Source organism: Lemur catta, unplaced genomic scaffold (assembly GCF_020740605.2).
Source record: "Lemur catta isolate mLemCat1 unplaced genomic scaffold, mLemCat1.pri scaffold_47_ctg1, whole genome shotgun sequence".
Lineage (NCBI taxonomy): Eukaryota > Metazoa > Chordata > Mammalia > Primates > Lemuridae > Lemur > Lemur catta.
In genome coordinates this window covers 617,927-640,200 of record NW_025423854.1, presented here as the reverse complement: position 1 = coordinate 640,200, position 22,274 = coordinate 617,927, and the positions used below count along the sequence as shown (strand labels likewise).

The 22,274-nt window shown below is 46.0% G+C and overlaps 1 protein-coding gene, 1 long non-coding RNA gene and 1 pseudogene across 2 annotated transcripts; 2 read left to right on the top strand and 1 right to left on the bottom strand.

Annotated features, from left to right (window-relative positions):
• Positions 1-555: 555 nt before the first annotated feature.
• LOC123629818 lies at positions 556-12,447 on the top strand. The gene is made up of 6 exons (XR_006732297.1): positions 556-704; positions 855-929; positions 1,050-1,149; positions 6,765-6,850; positions 11,147-11,344; positions 11,979-12,447. It is a non-coding gene; the product is annotated as an uncharacterized LOC123629818 (long non-coding RNA).
• An 823-nt stretch (positions 12,448-13,270) lies between these two features.
• LOC123629825 (chromobox protein homolog 3-like) lies at positions 13,271-21,369 on the bottom strand. The gene is made up of 2 exons (XM_045539214.1): positions 21,158-21,369; positions 13,271-13,647 (listed from the first exon to the last, which is right to left on the bottom strand). The coding sequence occupies exons 1-2, from the start codon at positions 21,367-21,369 to the stop codon at positions 13,308-13,310; spliced, it is 552 nt and encodes a 183-aa protein (XP_045395170.1). The 3' UTR covers positions 13,271-13,307.
• On the top strand, positions 13,419-17,940 carry LOC123629824 (annotated as a pseudogene).
• Positions 21,370-22,274: the final 905 nt, after the last annotated feature.

Genomic DNA, 22,274 nt, shown 5'->3' with positions numbered 1-22,274 from the left:
TCTGTCCACCCTGTGGGGGGCCAGCCGGGCCTTTCCTCTGGCAGAGGCGTCTCACAGCGGCAGGGGGACTTGGGGACATGCACACTCAGGGGAGCACAGACAGGGGAACTCTCAGGCCTGTCATCCTTCGCACAGGCACGAGACCACCAGGCGCGGGACTGTGACCCTGTTTGACAGTGCCATGTGCTTAAGGAGGGAGTTCTGTACTTTCACAGCTGCAGCAACAGAGAACTGAACAGTCTCTGCAGCCGGCCAGTCCGCAGACACCGCGGGAGACGAATCCACCCGGGCTCGTCTGGACCAGCTTGGGACACACAGGAGGACAGAGACAGGTAACGAAGGCAATGGGCCTGGACAAACCAGGGCCAGGCCACTGGCGGGGGCCAGCGGGGGTGGAAGTTAGTAACAGGCTCACAGCACAGTGTTGTACATGCAGGGTTAAAGTTGACGCACAACTGCAGTTCTCCAGAATTATGTTTAACTTAATTGCTCAATAACCTGCCGATATTCTATACCTTAGTATGAATTCAATTCTGTTCACCCCGCTATAGCGTTGCTTTGCAAAGTCACCAGTTCAAAGAAGTTCCTTCCCGTGTGTCGGGAGTGAGAGCAGCTGAGTCCTAAGAGCACAGGGTCGGGAACCAGGTGTCCAGGGGACAACTCCTGAGCCTCTTGGGAGAGATGAGCCCAGAGAATGGTTCTAGGTATGAGAGCACTTTATTACAAGGTGACACTTTGGTGCTGTCGTCCCGCCGTATTCTCTGGAAATTTGCTAAACCACGTGGAGTGGGAGGGTGTTCTCTTGCCTAGATTCTGTCAGTCTCAACAGCTGCCTCCCCCCGTGTCACTTTCAGATTTCTTCTGGGCTTTGCACAGAGGGTGGAGGGGAAAGGGCCGGTCCTGACCTGCAAAGAGTGGAGACAGGAGAGGTAAGCCGGGAGGGGTGAGTGGTGAGGAGGGAGAAGGGAGCCTGGGAGCGAGAGTGCTGCACTAGCTGGTGACAGGCAGAGGGTGGGAAGTGCGAGACTGCCACCTTTCTCCTTCCACAGAGACCCACGTTCCAGCTTCTGTGTCTACTGTCGTGGGTGCTCCAGCGTGGAGACGGGTCTGAGGCCAAGCATCTCACAGCACCGCTCTTCCTCCCTGGAGGTGGGGTTCATTCCGAGGGCTGTTTTGCATTGATGTCGTGTTGTGGGGGGAGTACAGTCTCCCATCTCTCTCCCTCTCCTCAATCCTCCCTGTTTCCTGAGACATAAAAAAATAGAAATTAGGGCAATTAATAACCATACAGGGGCCTCTGAGTGTTCAAGGGAAGGGAAGTTGCACGTCTCTCGCTTTTAGTCAAAAGCTACAAAGGATTAAATTTAGCAAGGAAGGCAAGTCTGAAGCCAAGACAGGTGACAGCTTGCTCCGAGGTCAGCTGTTGAGCCTAAGAATACTGAGTCACAGAAATGCCCCCTGTATTTCCGGAGACAAGATTTGATTTCAGAAGTCACATAAGGCTTTGCCTTAAAGAAAAAAGAAATGTGTTAGTTCAAAAGCTGCCTCGTCTCAGGAGGGCGTCTCCTTGGTCAGTAAAAGCTGCACTTCAAAGAGACAGCTGTAAACTGGGCCTATGGTTCTCACCTGTTTTGAAAGACAAGGCAGGCCTCTTCCTAGAGCCATGGGTTGCCCGAGCTGGCAAGGACCCCCGGAGATGAGAGCTGATCAGAGAGATATGCTAATGCCCACGCCGGGCCCAGAAGGAGCCATGCGGTTAAAGTAATTAACACAAAGCACAGCTCATGTTGACTTCTGAGATCATCTCTGTCTCCAAGAACACAATCACCGGAGCCAAGATGTCTCTGTTTTTTGAAGCAATAGCCTTATCAGAAAACTTAGAAGTTTGCCCCAAGAAGATTTTACAACTCATTGTTCCCCTAGTTAGAGTTAGTTGAAGGATCTGTAGTAGCCTTTTAGAAGACTTTGACCCTAAAGCAAACTGCCTGTTAGCGTGCGAATTCCCTTGCCCTTGCCAACGGGAGCCTGTATCTACCCTATATAACACCTGTGTGGATTTTCATTTTGGGGAGATATTGCTAGCGGGAGGAAATATCCCCATCCGGATACCCTCCTTTTATCTATTTTCATAAACCTTTACTTTATAAACTATATCTTTGGCTCTGTGTATTATTACTATTATTTCTGTTTCCTACTATTTTTTCATCCTTTGCGATGACCCTGCCTGAGAGACCTGATCGGAAGAGAAAACCTCCTTGCTGGGAGCGCAGCTGACTCCCCGCAAACTGGCGCAGTCAACTTAGAGACCTGATCCGAAGAAAGAGATAAAACCCCCTTTGCGGGGAGCGCAGCTGACTCCCTGCAAACTGGCGTGGTCAACTTAGAGACCTGATCCGAAGAAAGAGACAAAACCCCCTTTGCGGGGAGCGCAGCTGACTCCCTGCAAACTGGCGTGGTCAACTTAGAGACCGGATCCGAAGAAAGAGACAAAACCCCCTTTGCGGGGAGCGCAGCTAACTCCCCGCAAACTGGCGTGGTCAACTTAGAGACCTGATCCGAAGAAAGAGACAAAACCTCTTTGCGGGGAGCGTAGCTAACTCCCCGCAGTCAGCCAAGCTGTGACTGCCAAGGAAAGTTCCTGAGGGAAATGAAAACTGCTGCTCCAGCGATCACACAAGTGATGAGACAGTGAAATAGTCTCGCTGACACGGAGAAAGTGTTAGCGGTGGGGACAGAAGATCCAACCGGCCACAGCGTTCCCTTAGGCCAAAGCCTAATCCAGAGCGAGGCCCTAACTCTCTTCAGTTCTGTGAAGGCTGAGAGAGGAGAGGAAGCTGCAGAAGGGAAGTCGGAAGCCAGCAGAGGTTGGTTCCCGAGGTTGAAGGAGAGAAGCCGTCTCCACAACATTAGTAAAACTCACGGGGAAGCAGCCGGTGCTGGTGCAGAAGCTGCGGCAAGTTGTCCAGACGATCTCGCCAAGGTAACTGCCGGCCACGCTCAACGCAGATTTTCAATGTGAATGAAACAGCCTCCTGTCGGGAGCAGGTGCCATCCAGGACTTTCACAGCTGGACGGGAGCAGTCAATGTCCGGCTTCAAAGCCTCACAGGTCAGGTGACTCTTCTGTTAGGGCCAATGCTGCTGGCGACTTTAAGCTGAAGCCGGTGCTATTTGCCACTGTGAAAGCCGCAGGGCCCTAAGACTTAGGCCGACTCGGCTCTGCCTGTGCTCTGTCGGCGAAACAGCAGTGACAGCACATCTGTTTACAGCGTGTTTCAGTGAATATTTTAAGCCCAATGTTGAGATTTACTGCTCAGAAAAAGAGATTCCTTTCAAAATGTCACTGTTCATTGACAATACAGCCAGTCAGCCGAGAGCCCTCATGGAGATGTACCAGGAAATTGATGTTGTTTTCATGCCAACACAACGTCCGCCCTGCAGCCGGTGGATCAAGGAGTAATTTCGACTTTCAAGTCTTATTATTTAAGAAATATATTCTGTAAGGCCACAGCTGTCATAGGTAGTGATTCCTGTGGTGGATCTGAGCAAAGTTAATTGAAAACCTTCTGGAAAGGATTCACTATTCTAGATGCCATTCATGAGAGAAGATCAAAATACCAACATTAAAAGGAGGTTGGAAAAAGGTGATTCCAACTCTCGTGGATGAGTTTGAGGGATTTAAGACTTCAGAGGAGAAAATAACTGCAGATGTGGCAAAAATAGCAGGAGCACTAGGATTAGCAGTGGAGCCTGAAGATGGGACTGCGTTGCTGCGATCTCATGGCCAAACTTGAACGGATGAGGAGCTGCTTCTTATGGGTGAGCAAAGAAAGTGTTTCTTCAGATGGAATCTACTCCTGGTGAAGATGCTGTGAGCACTGTTGAAATGACAACAAAGGATTTAGAATATTACAGAAACTTAGTTGATAAAGCAGCAGGAGAGTTTGAGAGAACTGACTCTAACTTTGAAAGAAGTTCTACTGTTACCCACAGTGTCATATGCTACAGAGAATTTTTTTTTGTGAAAGAAAGAGTTAATGTGGCAAACTTCCTTCCTTTATTGATTAATTGATTGACAGGGTTTTGCCCTGTCACCCAGGCTGGAGAACAGTGGGGTGATCATAGCTCATTGCAGCCTCAAACTCCTGGACTCAAGCGATCCTCCCAAGTAGCTGAGACTACAGGTGTGCCCCGCCATGCACAGACAATTTTTTTTTTTATTTTTGGAAGAGGCAAGATCTCACTGTTTTGCCCAGCTGCTCTCAAGCTCCTGGCCTCAAGTGATCCTCCTGCCTTGGCCTCCCACAGTGCTAGGTAGGACTGCAGGCATGAGCCACCACACCTGGCCTCATTGTTGTCCTGTTTTAAGAAACTACCACAGCCGTCCGCCCTTCAGGAACCACCACACTGATCAGTCAGCAGCCATCACCATCAAGACAAGACTCCGCACCAGCAAAAAGATTGCAACTCACTGAAGGCTCAGATGATCGCTACCATTTTTTAGCAATTAAGTGGTTTTTAATTAAGGGATTTACGTTTTGTTTTTAGACAGTGCTATTGCACACTTAATAGACTGCAGTCTGGTATAGATACAACTTTTACATACACCGGGAATCAAAAAATTGGTGTGACTTGCTTTATTGCGATGTTTGCTTTCTTGGACGGTGTGGACCAAACCCGCACTATCTCTGAGGTGCCTGTGTGGGGATGTGCTGGAAGGTAGGACTGGCTTCCTGTTTAAACACAGCTTCCAAAGCTTTTATTTTTATCTTCACACCTTGCTTTACATGTGTCAGAGATCAACTGGACCTGCTGGAGTGACAGCAGGTGTGCTGTTGACCCTGCAGTGAAATGCCTTCCACCTGCTTTCAGGCCCAGAAGATGTGGACTGTCAGGGCCGAGTTCCTGCTGGGAGATGAGCCCTGGGGGGGCTTGAGAGACCCAGCCCTGCCCTAGTTGCCACCACCCAGGCTTTTCACCTCCCTGCCAAAGGGAAGGCAGTCGTTGGAAATGAAGGAGCCTTTCCCAGCACTGTCCTCATGTGGCTTTGAGTTACTGTCTAGTTTTCTTTCATTTTAACTTAAAGAACTTCTGTTAGCATTTCCTATAGGGCCAGTAATGAGCTCCTTCAGTTTTTGTTTATCTGGGAATGTCTTAATTTCTTGCATATTTTTGAAAGACAGTTTTTGGAATATAAAACTCTCAGTTGACACATTATTTTTCTTTCAGTACTTTAAACTACTTTCCCATTGCTTTATTCTTTTTAAAAATCTTCTTACTGCTTTCTGACATCAAATGTTTCTGATGATTAATCTGCTGATAATCGTATGGGGCGTCTCTTGTATGTTATGAGTCCCTTCTCTCTTGCTACTTTCAAGATTCTTTTTTTTCTTTTTTTTTTTGTCTTTTGACAATTTGAGTATAATGTGTATTGGTATGGGTCTCAGACTTTATTCTACTTAGAGTTCAAGTTTCTTAAATTTGTGAATTCATGTGTAGAAGCAAATGTGGGCCATTTTCAACCATTATTTCTTTCAATCATCTGTTTTGCTTTTCTCTCTCCTCCTTCTGGGAATTCCATAACGTGTGTTTTTCTGCTTGATGGTGCCCCACAGGTCTGTTAGGCTCTGCTAACTTTTCTTCCTTCTTTTTTCTTTCTACTCCTCAGATGAGATAATTTCATTTGTTCTTTTTTCAAGTTCACTCATCTTTCTTTTGTCTGCTGAAATCAAATTGCTGTTGAACACCTATAGTGAATTTTTCATTTCAGTTGTTGTACTTTCAGCTCCAGAATTTCTGTTTGGTACTTTCAAAAATTCTGATCTCTTTGTTAATATTGTCATTTTGTTCATATATCATTTTCCTGATCTCCTTTAGTGGTTTTGCTTATGTTTTCCTTTAGTTATTTGAGCACGTTTTAAACTTTTTTGTGTAGTAAGTCTGATGTCTGGGCTTCCTCAGGAATGGTTTCTGTTTAATATTTTTTTACTTGAATGAGCCATGTTTTCCTCTTTGTTTGTACACATTGTGGGGTGTGTGTGTGTGTGTGTGTGTGTGTGTGTGTGTGAGAGAGAGAGAGAGAGAGAGAGAGAATTGGGCATCTTACTGTTATAATGTGGTAACTCTGACATTCAGAATCTTTACCTTCTCCAGGGGTTGCTGGTTTTTGTAAAAATTGTTGAAGCATGTAGCAGCAGTCCATTTGTTTGAGACTTTTCCAAACTTTTTTTATAAGACTATTCCTTGTCATGTGTAATTGCTGAAGTCTCTGTTCCTTGACTTTGTGTTCAGCTAATGTTTGGACAGAGATTTCCTTGAAGGCCAAGGGGTCTCCTGGTCTTTGCAGACTGTCTTTGTGCACTCCTTCCAAATCAGTGAAGCTTGCTCAGAGCCCAGGGATCAGCATGAGGTGAAAGTCTAGGTCCTCTCAGAACTTTGTGAGCACACGTTGTCCCTGAGCATGTAAATTCCCCTGCAGACACAGCTGCTTTTGAATATCCCAATTTCTCAGAGTCTCACTCCAGCTTCCAGTCTGGGCCTCAGGTGGTCTATTGTATGTCTCTACTCATAATCTTTCACCCCAGGCATCGGTGAGTCTGCAGTCATCTTGCAGCTTTCATGAACATTGTCCCTCTGTGTTCCCACCTGTGTGTGTTCTGTGCTATGTGACACAGACTAGTGAGTCAGTCCTTCAGGTATCTCCCAGACAGTATAGAAGAGATGTGCATAACAATTTGCAAGTAATATCTGCTCTGATTCTTTCAGCACCAGGGAAGGAACTGGAAACGAGGCTGGTTGCTGCTGCTTCAAGACTGATACAGCCACCACACTGGGAAGAAGGTGGGACCAGGGTAAGTAAAAACACAACAGAAATTTTCACTTTGAAGATGGCATTTTCTTGATCGGGCATTCACTCGGTTGCTGTAAACCTTTGACTGTTTTCCAGTACTCAGTCAAAAGTGGTTCAAAAAATTTCTTTTTATTTTTTAATGTTCTGTGGAGAAAGGAAAGCTTAGAGCTTCCTAGTCTGCCAGTTTTCTGATGTCTGTCCTTCAGCAAACTCTGTAATCCTGTGTTAGCATGTCGCCATATCTATTTTGGCTGAAAGCCTCCTCAGACCATTGTGGCGTGCGGCAGAGTAAACACAAACCCCCTGGGTGGGCTGCTGTGTGCACGGCAGTGACCCGCGTGGACACGCCAGTGTGGCCGCCACCCAGACGCCATTTTGGTGTTTCTGTGGAGAAGCTGAAGGACGGCAATTGTAAACGGGCCCAGAATCCTTCTGGAGAAAGCCTGCTGTGCAGCCACACTCCTCCTTTCCTTGAAACTTTACCCAAAACCATTTTGAATTTTCCACAGCTAGTTTACCAGTCTGGTGGATTACTATTTTTTACCCGTTTGTGTGTGTGTGCTTGTGCACACATGTAGGCTAGGGAGGGGGACGGGGGGTGAATAACTCTTCTTCTTTGCCTAAAATGGCAGAGAAATGCCCACCTCGCCCCCACCCCAACCCACCCCTTTCTACCTCCCACACTAAGAATCTCTAGACCTGACCTCATTGTTCCTCCTGAGGAGCTCACGGTTTGGTGGGCTCCTTCCAGAACCCTCACAGCCTCCCGCGGAGCAGGTCTTCCCACCCAGCCCCGCTCTCCTGCCGGCCTTGGCTCCCGTGTTCCCTTCCTGGGATCCGCCGTCCAGTCAGCAGCAGGGCTGCAGAGACGACAGAGCTTGGTGTCTTTCCGGGTCAACGAAGCTTCCACTGTGACCAGGGACAGTGCCCAGGGCCCTCCTTTTCAAACATGAAATGTAGAGAATCCCGAGAGAGATGCAGCGAAGGAGGGAAAGTCGGCCGGATGGGCTCCGCCCTTCCAGTCATCTGTCCCTTCGGCGCCTGTACACAACGTGGGACCTGTTGACAATGAGCGTCAGATGTAAGAGCTGACGGAAGAACACCCAGACAGGGAGGGGGTGAAAGGAGGAGACTCTTGACAGGGACCTCCTCTTACCACCCCAGCCTGGCCTTGTGAGACAGGGAGCCCGAGGGCTGTTGGGGTCACATTTAGTGTTGCGGCCTGAAAACCAAAGGAGACACAGAGGTGTGCGAACCATTAGCACCAGGACGAAGACAGCTGAGCCAGGCACAGAGGGCAGCTCTGCATTGGGGCCACCACCTTCTGGCTGAAGCTGAGGCCCGGCCGCCAGGGCGGCTGCTTGCCCGACCCGTCTGCGCCTTCCAGCCCCAGCCCCACAGGGATCCGGGAAGGGAAGGAACCTCCCCAAGGTGTCCAGGACTGGACACTGGACGGTCGGATGGAGGAGGGGAGAAAGGGATGGAGAGAGGAAGGGGAGAGAGAAGGGAGGGAGGGACGGAGGGGCTGGGGCAGGGACAGAGGAAGGGAGAAGAAGAAATTGTCTCAGCCCTGGCAGGAAGGCCACGCTCACCTTAGGATGAGTGGGGCTAGGGGTGAAGGTGACCATCTAGTGTTGGTTGGCCTCAGCAGGTGAGGGGGTGGCAGGGTTCCCTCCTTTTCCTTCTCTCCCTCCCTCCCTTTGGTCTCCCTTTGATGCTTGGGGCTGAGCACAGGAAGAGAGCGGAGCTCTTGGAAACAGGAAAGCTGAAGATAAACCCCAAAGCTTCCTTTGTCTCCCCTTAATCTGCTTTAGGCTCCCGCTGGCTCCTCCTAATCCAGTGAGTCCTTGCATGAAAGGCGCTTCGGGGTGTTAAACTGCTATTTACCGGCAAGTGGCAGGTGGCAGGTGGGGCAAAGGGCAGGAGGAGCCCGTCTGTGGGAACAAGAGCTAGGAAGCCTTCCTTCCTCCCTGCCCCCTGGCGAGGGCCCCTGACACCCTGTCGTTAGTGTCTCGGCCGGCCGGTGCTTTCCAGACTGCTGCCACAAACCGCTGGGGGACTGGGAAATCAGTTTAGTGGATTTCAGCCAGCATTGCTGAGCTGTGGGGGTTGGTGCCCCGTGGGAGGGTAGAATAGAAAGCAACAGGAGGCTTTGCTCTTGGCCGTGTGACAGAGAAGGCAGCGGAGAGGTGGGAGGTGGGAGGGCAGCCTGTAGGACTCAGTGTCCCAGCATCTGCTGCTGCTGTGCCTGCAGCCGGGACCCCTCCCCGCAGGGACAGGGACAGGGACAAGGGGACGAGCAGATGAGGGAACCGAAGGCCCCTGTGGCGGCGCCGTCCCACACATATTCTGACGGGGTCCAGGAGGGAGAAGGACAACAGAAAGGCGGTGCTGGGGGGAACTTTAGTCCCCGCTAGCGTTGACCCTCAGAAGGGAGTTTCGCAGCAGCTCAGCCCAAATGAGCTTTGTAGAGGACCTTTCTATTTCGAGTTTTAAAGATTCCGTCTTACTGTTTTGCCTTCCATCTTTTATGTGTACGTTAGGCAAAGAGTAACACAGTGAGCGTTTAGGATTCATATTAACGCCTTCATTTGATTGTTAAAGCTTTTTCCCCACATTTTTTTGGGTTCCGCTTAAACAGTACCACTAGCAAACCCAAGTGGATCAGAAAGTGGGGTGCTTGTGGGAAAAACAAACAGAACGCTGAGGCCCAGGCTGAGCTGCGGCGGCGCTGCGGGAGGGGGCGGCTCGGTCCCCGCGCTCAGAGCTAAAGGGACCTCCCAGCGCTTCGCGGGCCGGGCGGGCAGCTCCCAGCGTTGCTGCTGCCTCTGGGGTTACGGGTCATTGTCCAAGGTCCACACTGTCCCTCACACCGTGCACGACTCTCGGCATCTCGTGGGGAAAGAGGGCTTTAGCTCCAAGATGGACTTTGGAGTTTAAAAGTAAGAGCAGCGCGAGGTCCCCCAGGGCCACCGCGGAGGCTGCGCAGAACCGGCTCTTTCTGCGCAAGTGAGCAGCGTCCCGGCCGCCCCTGCTTCAGGTGACAGCAGCCTCTTCCTCTGCGGCTGGCCGGGGTGGAGGGGGATTACTTGGGACTAGCGTAGCGACATCAAAGGAGAAATGTTTACAGATGTTTGTCTTACGGGGAAGCGGAAACCATTCTTTTCGGATGGGGGAGGCGGCGCCCGCTGAGACTGCTGGGTTTTGGCCGCGGCCAGGAGACAGCCAGTCGCTGAGCAGTTACCTGCCTGTCACCACTCACAGCGGTCGGAAGTTATTACAAACCTCCATGCGGTTTGTTTGCCCAGGGTCCCAGGGCACCAGCCGGGGAAGGTAAGGCAGGACTGCGGCAGCGAGCTGTCACCCGCGGCCCGCCCAGCAGGGTTTGTAGCAGTTGCTTCCCCGTCAGGTGCGGGTGTCCCCTGCCTGCACCTGACATCCAGGGACGCAAGTGAGTCCAGCCTGGATGTTTCTGGGCCGTGTGGCGATGCCTTAGTGTGCTCACATCCACGCTGGCGGCTGCTCCTAGCCCCGGGCCTGTGTCCTGCGACCTTCCTGGGCCTTCACCCCACACGCCACGAAGGAGAGAAAGGCCCAAAGACGCGAGGCCCTGCACGGGCAGGGCCGGGGTGGAGCCGGCCACAGGCGGGAGGGAAGGACCCTGGCCTCCCTCGCAGCACGTGCCGTGTGGGGACCGGGAGCTCCTGGGCTGCCCCTGCCGACTCCACAGCCTCCCGGGCCTCTCAGAGCGGCAGCTTTTCCTCCAGGCCCGGGGGGCTCCCTGGAGGGGGTGGTGCCGCCGCCCTTTCTGGCAACCCTGGGTCTGGACGGCGGGCTCGGTGGAGCCAAGTGTCCCGGGCCACGGCTCCTCCACCAGAGCAGGTTCTGGGGACAGGATCGGGACAGCAGACCCTGGGAGGTCAAAGGAGGAGCAGAGAGGCCCGCAGCCCTGGCATGGGGCCAGGGCAGGCGAGGGGTGGGAAGGTGGGCTCAAGGCTGAGCCGGGGCACGCTGCCAGGAAGAGTCAGGGGACGCGACGGCAGCGGGAGAAGCCGAGGGCTGGAATCTCCTGCCCTGGGGACCGGTGGGCTGCTGCCGCCGGGGCCATCAGAGCGGCAGGAGCAGCGCGGGCAGGACCGGACAGGACGCCCTTCTCCTCCCCGGGGGGCTGGGCGGCGGCAGGAGGGCGGCGGGCTCGCTGGCCGGCCGGGCGGGCCCTGGTCACACTGCTGTCGGCCAGGCTCCCGCCTTGCGCTGCGGGTGCCGTCGGCACGCACTGAGGGGCCCTGTGTTCCAGACGCTTCTAGCGACATCGCCTGCACCAGCTCATGCCCTTCGCACGGCAGCAGTGGAGCAGCACCTGGTTCTGTTTTCACTTGAGAGGTGGGTGAGGAGACGGAGACCTGGAGAAGGCGGGTGACTTGCCCCGGGCCACAGAGAGTCGGAGGAGCCCACGCTCCCTGACCGCTGAGTCTGCGGTGACCAGATCCCGCAGGTACGGTGACAAGACCAGACCACGCTAGAGTTGTCAGGGGCCCAAACTGACCAAAAAGGTGAATCAAAAGACAGACGGGCGGGACTCAGCGGCTCACATCTGTACTCCCAGCTACTCGGGAGGCTGTGGCAGGAGGATCGCTTGAGCAAAGGAGTGTGAGGCTGCTGTGAGCTATGATGGCACCACAGCACCTTAGCCTGGGTGACAGAGTGAGACCCTGTCTCAAAAAAAAAAAAAAAAGTTAAAAATAAGGTCCGTGGGCTCCTGTAGAAGGAGGAATGAATTCTGAAGAGGAGAACCAGAGGAGGAAGGCTCCCCCCAGAATGTGGGTTAGTCTTCAGCAAGGCCCCATCTGTCACCACGCATCGCTCGAGCGAACCCTCGGGAACCACTAGCTCCTCAGACACTTCTCGTCCTGGGTCACCTCCTGGAGACCCTATCAGGAGCCCCGAAAATAGAAAGGTGGCCAGCTCAAACAAAGGATGACAACTTCCGGAGAGCAAAAGTTTATTTCTTTCGGCTTCATTCAGTGCTTATAAGGAGAAGAGGTTAGTTTCTGAGAGTCCCACAAATCACTCACTCACTACCACCTCAAAAGATTGATTTTATTTTTAAAAATATGTTCTCTTCACAGAATGTACAAGACGAAAGGCAGCAGCCAACCTGCCGCAGAGAGACCTCACACAACGCAGAGGTTGGGCCCCGCCTCCTCCTGCGAGGCCAAGGCTGTCTCGGTCTGGTAAACACGGGCAGTCGCAGGGCATGGCATCTGCAGGGCAGAGACCCTGAGCCAGTGTCAGTCTTAGGTTATTACAGCTGTCCAGGGGTTTACAGTTAAGAAACATTTTTTTTTTTTTAGGAATATAAAAATATTTATTGACCGCTGTTCACCAGTATTTACAATAAACAGTATACAGTTGGATACCATTCTGATTACTACAAGGCTGTTCTTCCTGGCTTCTGCAGAACCAGCAACCCAAATACTGAAAAGATTGAGCCTACATGTAAGAAATGAATTGGGGTAAGAAAAAACATGCAGGTCAATAGTTTAGATTACAAAAAGTTTGTTCACTCATTTATGTCAGCAGGTCTGAAACTGCCAACGTTTCTAACCATCTGAATAAGTTTCCATGGGCCAAACCTCAGCTATTCCATTAATCATGAACTTTTAGTCAATGCAGCACAGGGATTTCAAGTTTTTGTAAAAGAATTGCTCACTAGGGGAATCTTTAATGTTCATTTAACTAAGTCTTGTTTACTGTATTAGAACACACCAGAATTTGTCTAGTTTCCTCATCTGGGTGGGGAGATTTTTGGTAGCGATAAAGATTTCCTTTTAGGAATTTTGCAAACACAATGTTGCATTTATATGAATATACATGTAGATACGGATTCTAATATGGCTGCCTTTAAATTATCCAATTAATTATGAACCAACTATTTAGTTTGAAATGTTACAGCTTCAGGAAAATTTTCAATTCTTAGGTTGCTCAGAATGATAGCATCACAGACACATGGGCTTACCCATGATTTTTGTTTCGGTGAATGTTTAAAAATAAAGAGAATCATTTACATATGCATTTTACGTATACACACACAAAAACAAATTTAAAAAACCCAGAATGGTCCTTAGGCATGAGTTAAACACAAGTTCTGACTGAAAAATGGCTATGGAAATTTCCCCTAGCATTTAGAAAAGCTGTTCTCTAGTGCAGAGGAAATAATATACCATGGTATCATATGTTCTTTTCTGATAAAGGAAGCAACTACCGAAAGCTTTTGTTTGTTCAAAGTAACCAGTGCTATTGATGCACCCCCCAACAATTCTCTCAATACTACTTTCAAAACAAATGTATCAAACTTGATTTATTAGATGTAGTTATTTCTTCACATTAGTAAATCAAAAACCAAGCCCCAGATTGTGTGTGTATATATAAATATATATAAAAAACAATGCACACAATTATTGAGCTTCATCTTCTGGACAAGAATGCCAAGTTAGTCTCTCTTCATAAAAAGCAATTACAATTTGAGGACACTTCATATTTGCTTCTTTTGCCAGCACCAAATCTGCCTCATCTGAATCTTTCCATTTCATAAGAAACATTAATTCCCCACTGCTATCCGTGGCACCAATTATTCTTTCAGGATCAAGACCTCTGGCAAAGCCTCTTGGTTTGTCAGCACCATCTCTTTTTTTCTTTGATTTGCTATCGTCAGATTCACTGTCAGATAAAGATTTTCTTTTTGTACCATCTTTTTCTTTACCAGCTCTTTGAGAATTAAGAAATGCTTCAGGGAGACTCGCCGTGACACGGGCCTAAGCCACCGCGACTCGGGCGTCTGGACAGCTCGGACCCTCGGGCCAGGCAGGTGCCGCCCCTCAGAGGGTGGGCCAGGGCCAAGGCGCCCACCCGCGCGGCCCCCCACCGTGGGCCGGAGCCGAGTCGCCGCCCCGCCTGCTGGGGGACGGCGGGCCGGAGCTGCGGGAGCCGGGGGACCCCACGCTGGCTGCGTGCAGGAGAGGAGGGAGGAGAAACTTTGCCCTTTATTGTTTTTAGCCGTTAAGTGCAAGGAACTCTGTGTTGGAAGGAAAAATGTCCTTCTTCAATTTCCGTAAGATCTTCAAGTTGGGGAGCGAGAAGAAGAAGAGGCAGTACGAACATGTGAAGAGGGACCTGCACCCCGAGGAGTTTAGGGAGATTATAGGAGAACTGGATGACGGAGCCTTTGGGAAAGTGTACAAGGCACAGAATAATGAGACCAGCGTTTTAGCTGCTGCAAAGGTGATTGACACCAAATCTGAAGAACTTGAAGACTACATGGTTGAAATTGATATATTAGCATCTTGTGATCACCCAAATATAGTCAAGCTTCTAGATGCCTTCTATTATGAGAATAATCTTTGGATCCTTATTGAATTTTGTGCAGGTGGAGAAGTAGATGCTGTGATGCTTGAACTTGAGAGACCATTAACTGAGTCCCAAATACAAGTAGTTTGCAAACAGACTTTAGAGGCATTGAACTACTTACATGATAATAAAATCATCCACAGAGATCTAAAGGCTGGCAACATTCTTTTTACTTTAGATGGAGATATTAAATTGGCAGATTTTGGAGTATCAGCTAAAAACACGAGGACAATTCAAAGAAGAGATTCCTTTATTGGCACACCATATTGGATGGCTCCTGAAGTAGTCATGTGTGAAACATCTAAGGACAGACCCTATGACTACAAAGCTGATGTTTGGTCCCTGGGTATTACTTTAATAGAAATGGCTGAGATAGAACCACCTCATGATGAATTAAATCCAATGGGAGTGCTGCTAAAAATAGCAAAATCTGAGCCCCCTACTGAGCACAGCCATCAAAATGGTTTTCAAATTTTAAGGACTTTCTAAAGAAATGCTTGGAAAAGAATGTGGATGCTAGGTGGAATACATCTCAGCTACTGAAGCATCCCTTTGTTACTGTTGGTTCCAATAAACCAATCTGAGAATTGATTGCAGAGGCAAAGGCTGAAGTAACAGAAGTTGAAGATGGTAAAGAGGAAGATGATGATGAGGAAGCAGAAAATTCTCTGCCAATACCTTCAGATAAGCATGCCTCCTCTGATCTTAGTATTGCCACCTCTGAAGAAGACAAACTTTCACAAAATGCGTGTATTTTGGAATCTGTCTCAGAAAAGACAGAATGTAATACTTCTGAAGATAAATTCAACAACAAATTTCTTATTGAAAAATCTACCACTGGTGAACCTGAAAAGGCTATGGATAGAATTAATGAACTTGTTGATGATGCTCATTTAGAAGCTATGGCTGAACTCCATAATAGAACAACAGTAATCAAAGAGAATGGGAGAGAGAAGAGACCTGAGTCTGAAAATCTACCTGATACAAGAAACCAAGAAACTGTGAACACTAATTCAGTCAGTGAAGGAAAAGAGAATAATGCAGTGATAACTTTAGAAACAAACATTGAAGATAATCTAAAATCTGAGGAAGAAAGGGATCAGGAAGAGAAACAGACATTTGAAAATAGGCTTATAAAATCTGAAGAAATTAAAGATACTGTTATTCAAACAATAGATTCAGTTACTCAAGAGACTGCAGAAAAAGAGGAAGATATTCAAGCAATTGATAGTGAAGTTGGCCTTAAAAAGGAAGACAGCCAAGAGAAATTAGGAAAAGATGACAAAACTCAAAAAGATGTCATCAACGATACAAGTAATGTGGTAGAAATAAACGAGGGAGTAGATGTTCAGAAGGTTGTTGAAAACAGTGCTGAGGATACTCAGAGTAATGATGGGGAAGAAGTGATTGAAGTAGACCAGAAATTAATAAGGAAGCCTGAGGAGGATCTTGAGGCTGGTGGTACTAAGGAAGTTTCTATTAAAGAAATAGTTGAAACTAATGAGATAGATCAAAAATCTGTAGAAGGTAAAAATAAGGAACAATTAATAAACAGTTCCGAGAACATATTGGAGACCAGTGAAGAACTAGGGACAAATGAGGTTGAAGAAATTACTGAATGAAGTAGCACAGAAAAAACAGGTTGGAAATGTAGTGATTGATGCTGACCAAAAGACTTTAGGAGGTGAAACTCAGGATGTTCATAAAGCCACTACTCAGATAGATACAGAGGAAAAAGAAATGCCATGTGAAGTGCCAATTAAAACAGAACCTCAGGTTACTGCAGTTTCACAGCCCAGTAAACCTCAGCCTGTTCTAATACCCAGTATTAATATCAACTCTAGAGATGCAGAAAATAAAGGAGAAATCAGTGCTTTGTCAAAAAATGAAACCATGCTGCTTCCAGAATCTGAGAATCAAAAGGAACATGATGCTGATTCAGGCACTGGTTCTACTGCTGATAACAGCAGCATTGACTTGAATTTATCCGTCTCTAGCTTCCTCAGTAAAACTAAAGACAGTGGATCAATATCTTTACAAGAAACAAGAAGACAAAAGAAAACATTGAAGAAAACATGCAAATTTATGGTTGATGGTGTAGAAGTGAGTGTAACAACGTCAAAGACAGTTACAGATAGTGATTCCAAAAGTGAAGAATTGAGGTTTCTTAGATGTCAGGAACTTCGGGAATTAAGATTTCTTCAAAAAGAAGAGCAACGAGCCCAACAACAGCTTAATAGTAAACTGTAGCAACAACGAGAACAAATTTTCCGGCGCTTTGAGCAGGAAATGATGAGTAAAAAGCGGCATATGACCGGGAAATCGAGAAACTAGAAAACCAGCAGAAACAGACTATTGAACATCTGGAACAAGAACACACAAATCGCTTGCAGGATGAAGCCAAACGCATCAAAGGAGAGCAAGAGAAAGAGCTGTCCAAATTTCAGAACATACTAAAGAACCGAAAGAAGGAGGTTATAAATGAAGTGGAGAAGGCACCCAAAGAGCTGAGAAAAGAGCTCATGGAATGCAGGAAAGAGGAACTTGCAGAAAGCCAGCATGCTCAAGAACAAGAGTTTGTTCAGAAGCAACAATAAGAATTAGATGGCTCTCTGAAAAAGATCATCCAACAACAGAAGGCAGAGTTGGCCAATATTGAGAGCAAGTGCCTGAATAACAAGCAACAGCTCATGAGAGCTCGAGAAGCTGCAATTTGGGAGCTTGAAGAACGACACTTACAAGAAAAACACCAACTGCTCAAACAGCAACTTAAAGATCAATATTTCATACAAAGACATCAGCTACTTAAGCGCCATGAGAAGGAAACAGAACAAATGGAGCATTACAGTCAATGACTTATTTGAGGAACTGAAAAACAGGCAGACTCAAGAAAGAACAATATTACCCAAGATTCAACACAGTGAAGCTAAGACTCGAATGGCCATGTTTAAGAAAAGTTTGAGAATTAACTCAACAGCTACGCCAGATCAGGACTGTGACAAAATTAAACAGTTTGCTGCACAAGAAGAAAAGAGGCAGAAAAATGAGAGAATGGCTCAGCATCAGAAACATGAAAATCAAATGCGGGATCTTCAGTTGCAGTGTGAAGCCAATGTCTGAGAACTGCCTCAGCTGCAGAATGAAAAATGCCACCTGTTGGTTGAGCATGAGACACAGAAACTAAAGGAGTTAGATGAGGAACACAGCCAAAAATTAAAGAAGTGGAGAGAGAAATTGAGACCTAGGAAAAAGACACTGGAAGAAGAGTTTGCCAGGAAACTCCAGGAACAGGAAGTGTTCTTTAAAAGGACTGGGGAGTCTGAATGCCTTAACCCATCAACACAGAGCCGTATTTCTAAATTCTATCCTATTTCTAGCTTGCATTCCACTGGATCATAACATGGGAAGCATTCTGTGCTTGAGTTGGCTTTTTAAATATGTCATTCTATTCTCTTCATCTTCTGCCACTGTCTATATCAAATAGCTCATGAAGACAATCACCTGCCTCACCTTCTAGGTGTTTTTTTGTTTTTAGTTTTGGGCTTTTTTTTTTTAAAGCAAAGATGAAGGGAAAACAAACTAAGACAAATGCTGGGCCATGCTGGCAAAGTAGCATCTTGCAGTAATTCCTTAAGGTGATTTTGTATATTAATCTTAAAAATTGTATTCTTTAGACACTGTTACCTGAAAAATTATTAAGAGAAATAATGTTTAAAGTTATTAAAAAAAACTGTTATGTCACTAAGTATTAATAAATGTCTTTTTACCTGTCCTAACTTCTCAGTGATGCCTAAATTCTATAGCTGAAGTTCTGCTGTAGAGGATTGAAATGATTTTCTTTTGGTGAATCAGCTCTCATAAAAAAGCTATGAGTTGCTCAAAATGTTCTATTGATTCAGTGAATAAATATATTTTATCTTTAAATAGGAACAAACTCTTTTAAAAGAGAGAAATTATTTCAGTAATTTATTGAAAGTAACCTATTTAGGCATGAGCTAATAATTGAGGGTGCTAGTTTTATTAAGATAGTGCCTAAAACACTAAATTTTAATCAAGTCTAAGATAGGATTTTCTTTTTGATCAACAGAGACATAACATCCTTAGCATTAAACATTATTGTGTTAAAAATCTTGCTCCTGTTACCATTTGATGGAAATTTTCATCCTAAAATATATGTTGTACAGAATTTGGAAGACAAAAAAAAAAAAATAAAAGTAGCTTTTAGATGTGCAAACTGGAAATGTAAAACACCAAACTAAAAGTAAGATAGATTTAGCCATCTCAGTTTATTTTCTAAAATAATACATGAGTTAAATGACTTCCCTCCATCTTAGTGAATTCTGTTCGTTCAAAACTCTATGAGAAGCTTGCAGGCTCTAAGTTATATTTATAAATATATTTTCTGAAATTAATTTTAAAAAGCATTTGTTCAGAATACTTTTTTTAAAGGATTTAAATATTTAGGCAAATGTCAGGAATGACTTTTCATTGTTTTGAAATGAGGCAACTTACATTTTGGTGTTATTTTGTTTCATATTTAAATTATTTACTTTGAATGGGAAAAGCCTGAAACCTTTATCATGTGGTTGCTGATATGTGTAATTATTAATGAAATGTTCATTCTCAGTCCCTTTTGAGGCTTAGAATTTCAACCATGTGTCAGGTCAAACAGTATTATGAACTGGACTTTGGTGTGTGAGACAGCACACTTGTAAATGATGCTTGTTGCCTGCCATTTACAACCTATTCTCTCTTAAGAGTGCTAGGTACTAAATTGTAGAAGTTTGTTTTTAGTTGTATTACTTTTGAGGCTGGTAAAAAATTTAAATGCAACTTTGTGGGAACACTGACTTATACTAAGAAAATGTAAATGTCTGTAGCACTTTCTTGCAGTTAATTTGAAAACTTTAGATGCTGAACCTTATTTTGTCAGTGGTTTAGATGATTTAAAAATGTATGTGTGATTTTAATTTTGTAATTGTTTTGACAAGCATAATTTACTTGGACAACTTTGTAGGTAGCCTTAACTTCTGGCCAAGTTTGTTTTTTATATAAATATATATACATATATCATCACTTATCACATGTATGTGTTACTATATACAAAACTCTTTGAATGCTTTATTCTCAAATGCTGGGTTGAAAAATGTTTTTAAAGCCTCTTGAAATATATACCTTTATAAAGTAATATTCAGGATGATGGAAATTATTTATATTGTTATGATAAAAATGACAGTGTATTTAATGATTTATTTGAAGAGGGAGTGGGAGGAAGGTTCTCACAACCACTTTCTCCTTTGAAATTTTCAGTTTATTAACTTCTTAAAAATGAATACTTTAGGCAGTAGGTATTTTTTCAGTATCATTGAAATGATACCCTGAGTGGTAAAGTTTGTGGCACCTAATTAATTTGGTCTGAATATTTGATGCTTTCCCTTTCAGTTTGACATTCAGAGTATTGACTCAAGGAGAGAGGCTCAGAGTGGCATGGTTGATGCTCTGGGCAAAGTTATTAGCGACTCGCATCTCCCGTAAAACTGCCTTTTGGATTCAGTGTGTGTGCTTGAGTTCTCTTTCAAACATGACCATATTCATATGGGTGCAAGACTATACAATGATACCTATATAGAGGTGAAGCATTCATTTTCATACTTAAAGTTACATAAATCTTTTCAAAAAGTGTTTTGTTATAGAATATAGTGTTTGTACCCATACTGGCCCACCTCTTCTTAGGCCCTATATTCAAATAGATAATAGTGATCATTCTTTCTTGCATGAAGTGTAGGTAGGGAGTGGATGAGGGGCACAGACTTTGAAATCTAAGAGTACAGTCAAATTTCTTCCTGATTTGGTTGATTTGTTGCTGTGGCAGAATGTGCCATGAAATGCATAAAAGAACTTCTCCATATGTGCACCCTAATCAGTCCCCTCTCCTCCTTTTCCTGAGTGCTGTGAGCACACCAGAGCTCCACACTTCTGTAGGTCCAGCTCCTAGAGCTTGGGGCACCAGGCTGCCTTTCCTAGTCCTGCCAACTATAAGGTATGAATTGCTGAATTAGCTGCTATTTTATGTGGAGTCACATTAAGCTTTTTCTTACCCTTCTCTATGGGGAAGCTATAGGGTGGGTAAGGAGGAAGTTTAGAGTGCTTTTACTTTCCTGAAAATGTTAGAACTTTCCTGTTACAGGACACAGCAAATTGTAATTAAATATAAACCAGAACCAGAGCTACCTCTAAGTAGTATTTCCTCAAGCACAAAGCTCTCAGGCCTATGGGACCCACTTTAATAGAGAGCCTCTGATGTCTTGAGCACCAGTGAGTTTCAGAAGTGACTATTTTTCGTACTCTTCTAGTTTCTTCGTATACACACTTTTTCCCATTCCACACTGTGCTTAAATGACAGACTTCTGAGAAGCCAAATTCTGTCAAAGTATTAGCTAGAGATGTTGATTAAAGGCAAACCTAGACTGAAGTGGAAGAAGAGTATTCCAGTTCTAACAGTCTTTTGATTAAATAAATAAATTCTTTTCTGGGAAATGACTTTTTTATAGGAAATGGGATGATATTTTAAATGCTTTTCTTAAGTTGAAGGCACAACAGTTAATGCCTCTATTGTTGCTATTCTGTGGCTGATGTGCTTTTGATAAAGCTTCAAAATTTCTGCTATTAAGCCTAGGATAGAGTGTTTTACCAGTTTTAAATGTTGGCTGCAGCTTTTTGTTGATCCTTCTCTGATTTGCAGTGTAATGAGTTCATAAGCTAAATTTTCAGAAAGAATTTTGTTTCAAATTATGCCTCTTGTCTATCTGAGAGCAACATGTCTTTTCAATCATGAGATTGACACACAAAAAATAAAGTTATTTCTTAATCTAAAAAAAAAAAAAGAAATGCTTCAATTAACTCTGGACAATCCAAATTTTCTTCAGGTTCCCAAGTGTTGTCAGCATCTGTAAATCCCTTCCACTTCAGGAAATACTCCACTTTCCCATTTACTACACGTTGATCCAATACTTTTTCCACCACAAATTCTTCAGGCTCTGCCTCTTCAACCTTTTTACTCTTCCCATTCTGTTTCTTTCCCATTTTTGGCAATACAGTTTTATTGGAGGCCATTTTTTTTTTTTTTTTTTTTTTTTGAGACAGAGTCTCGCTCTGTTGCCCGGGCTAGAGTGAGTGCCGTGGCGTCAGCCTCGCTCACAGCAACCTCAGACTCCTGGGCTTAAGCGATCCTCCTGCCTCAGCCTCCCGAGTAGCTGGGACTACAGGCATGGCCACCATGCCCGGCTAATTTTTTCTATATATATTTTTAGTTGGCCAGATAATTTCTTTCTATTTTTAGTAGAGACGGGGTCTCGCTCTTGCTCAGGCTGGTCTCGAACTCCTGACCTTGAGCGATCCTCCCGCCTCGGCCTCCCAGAGTGCCGGGATTACAGGCGTGAGCCCCCGCGCCCGGCCTGGAGCCGTTTGTTACTCAGACTTGAAGAGCTATTATTCACCGCCTCCGAGCTGCTCCGGGTCGCGGTCTACGGCGACTCTCAGAAACATCTTTGTATAGACGAGCTCAGCTGGGTGGGGACGCGCTGGTCCCCTCATTCTGCAGGCGAGGTGAGTGGCTGGCCGAGGCTCCAGTGACTCGTCAACCCTCCCTGGGAGCAGGCCCGACCGCGTGGTTCCTGGGTTCGTGTCCATCACCGACTTTTCCGCTCAAGCGCTGGCGTCTCAGACAAGGCGAAGCCACCGGGGACGGGGGTAGGGAGACCGGCTGTGAAAGCGTCTCCACCCGGCTGACTTGTGTGTCGGCAGTCTGCAGGGACACACGGTTTGGACAGCCGTGTGACAGCCTTCGCACCAAAGGGGTCCAGCCTTCACTGAGTGTGTCTTGCGCACGTTCTCATTCACCCCTGAGAAAACCCGTTAAATATGTTCTAAATCCCCATCTACAGACGTGGAAATGGCAGCTTTGCGACTTCAGTAACCTGCCCAAGGTCACACCAGTGGGACGCTGTGGAGTCCCAGTT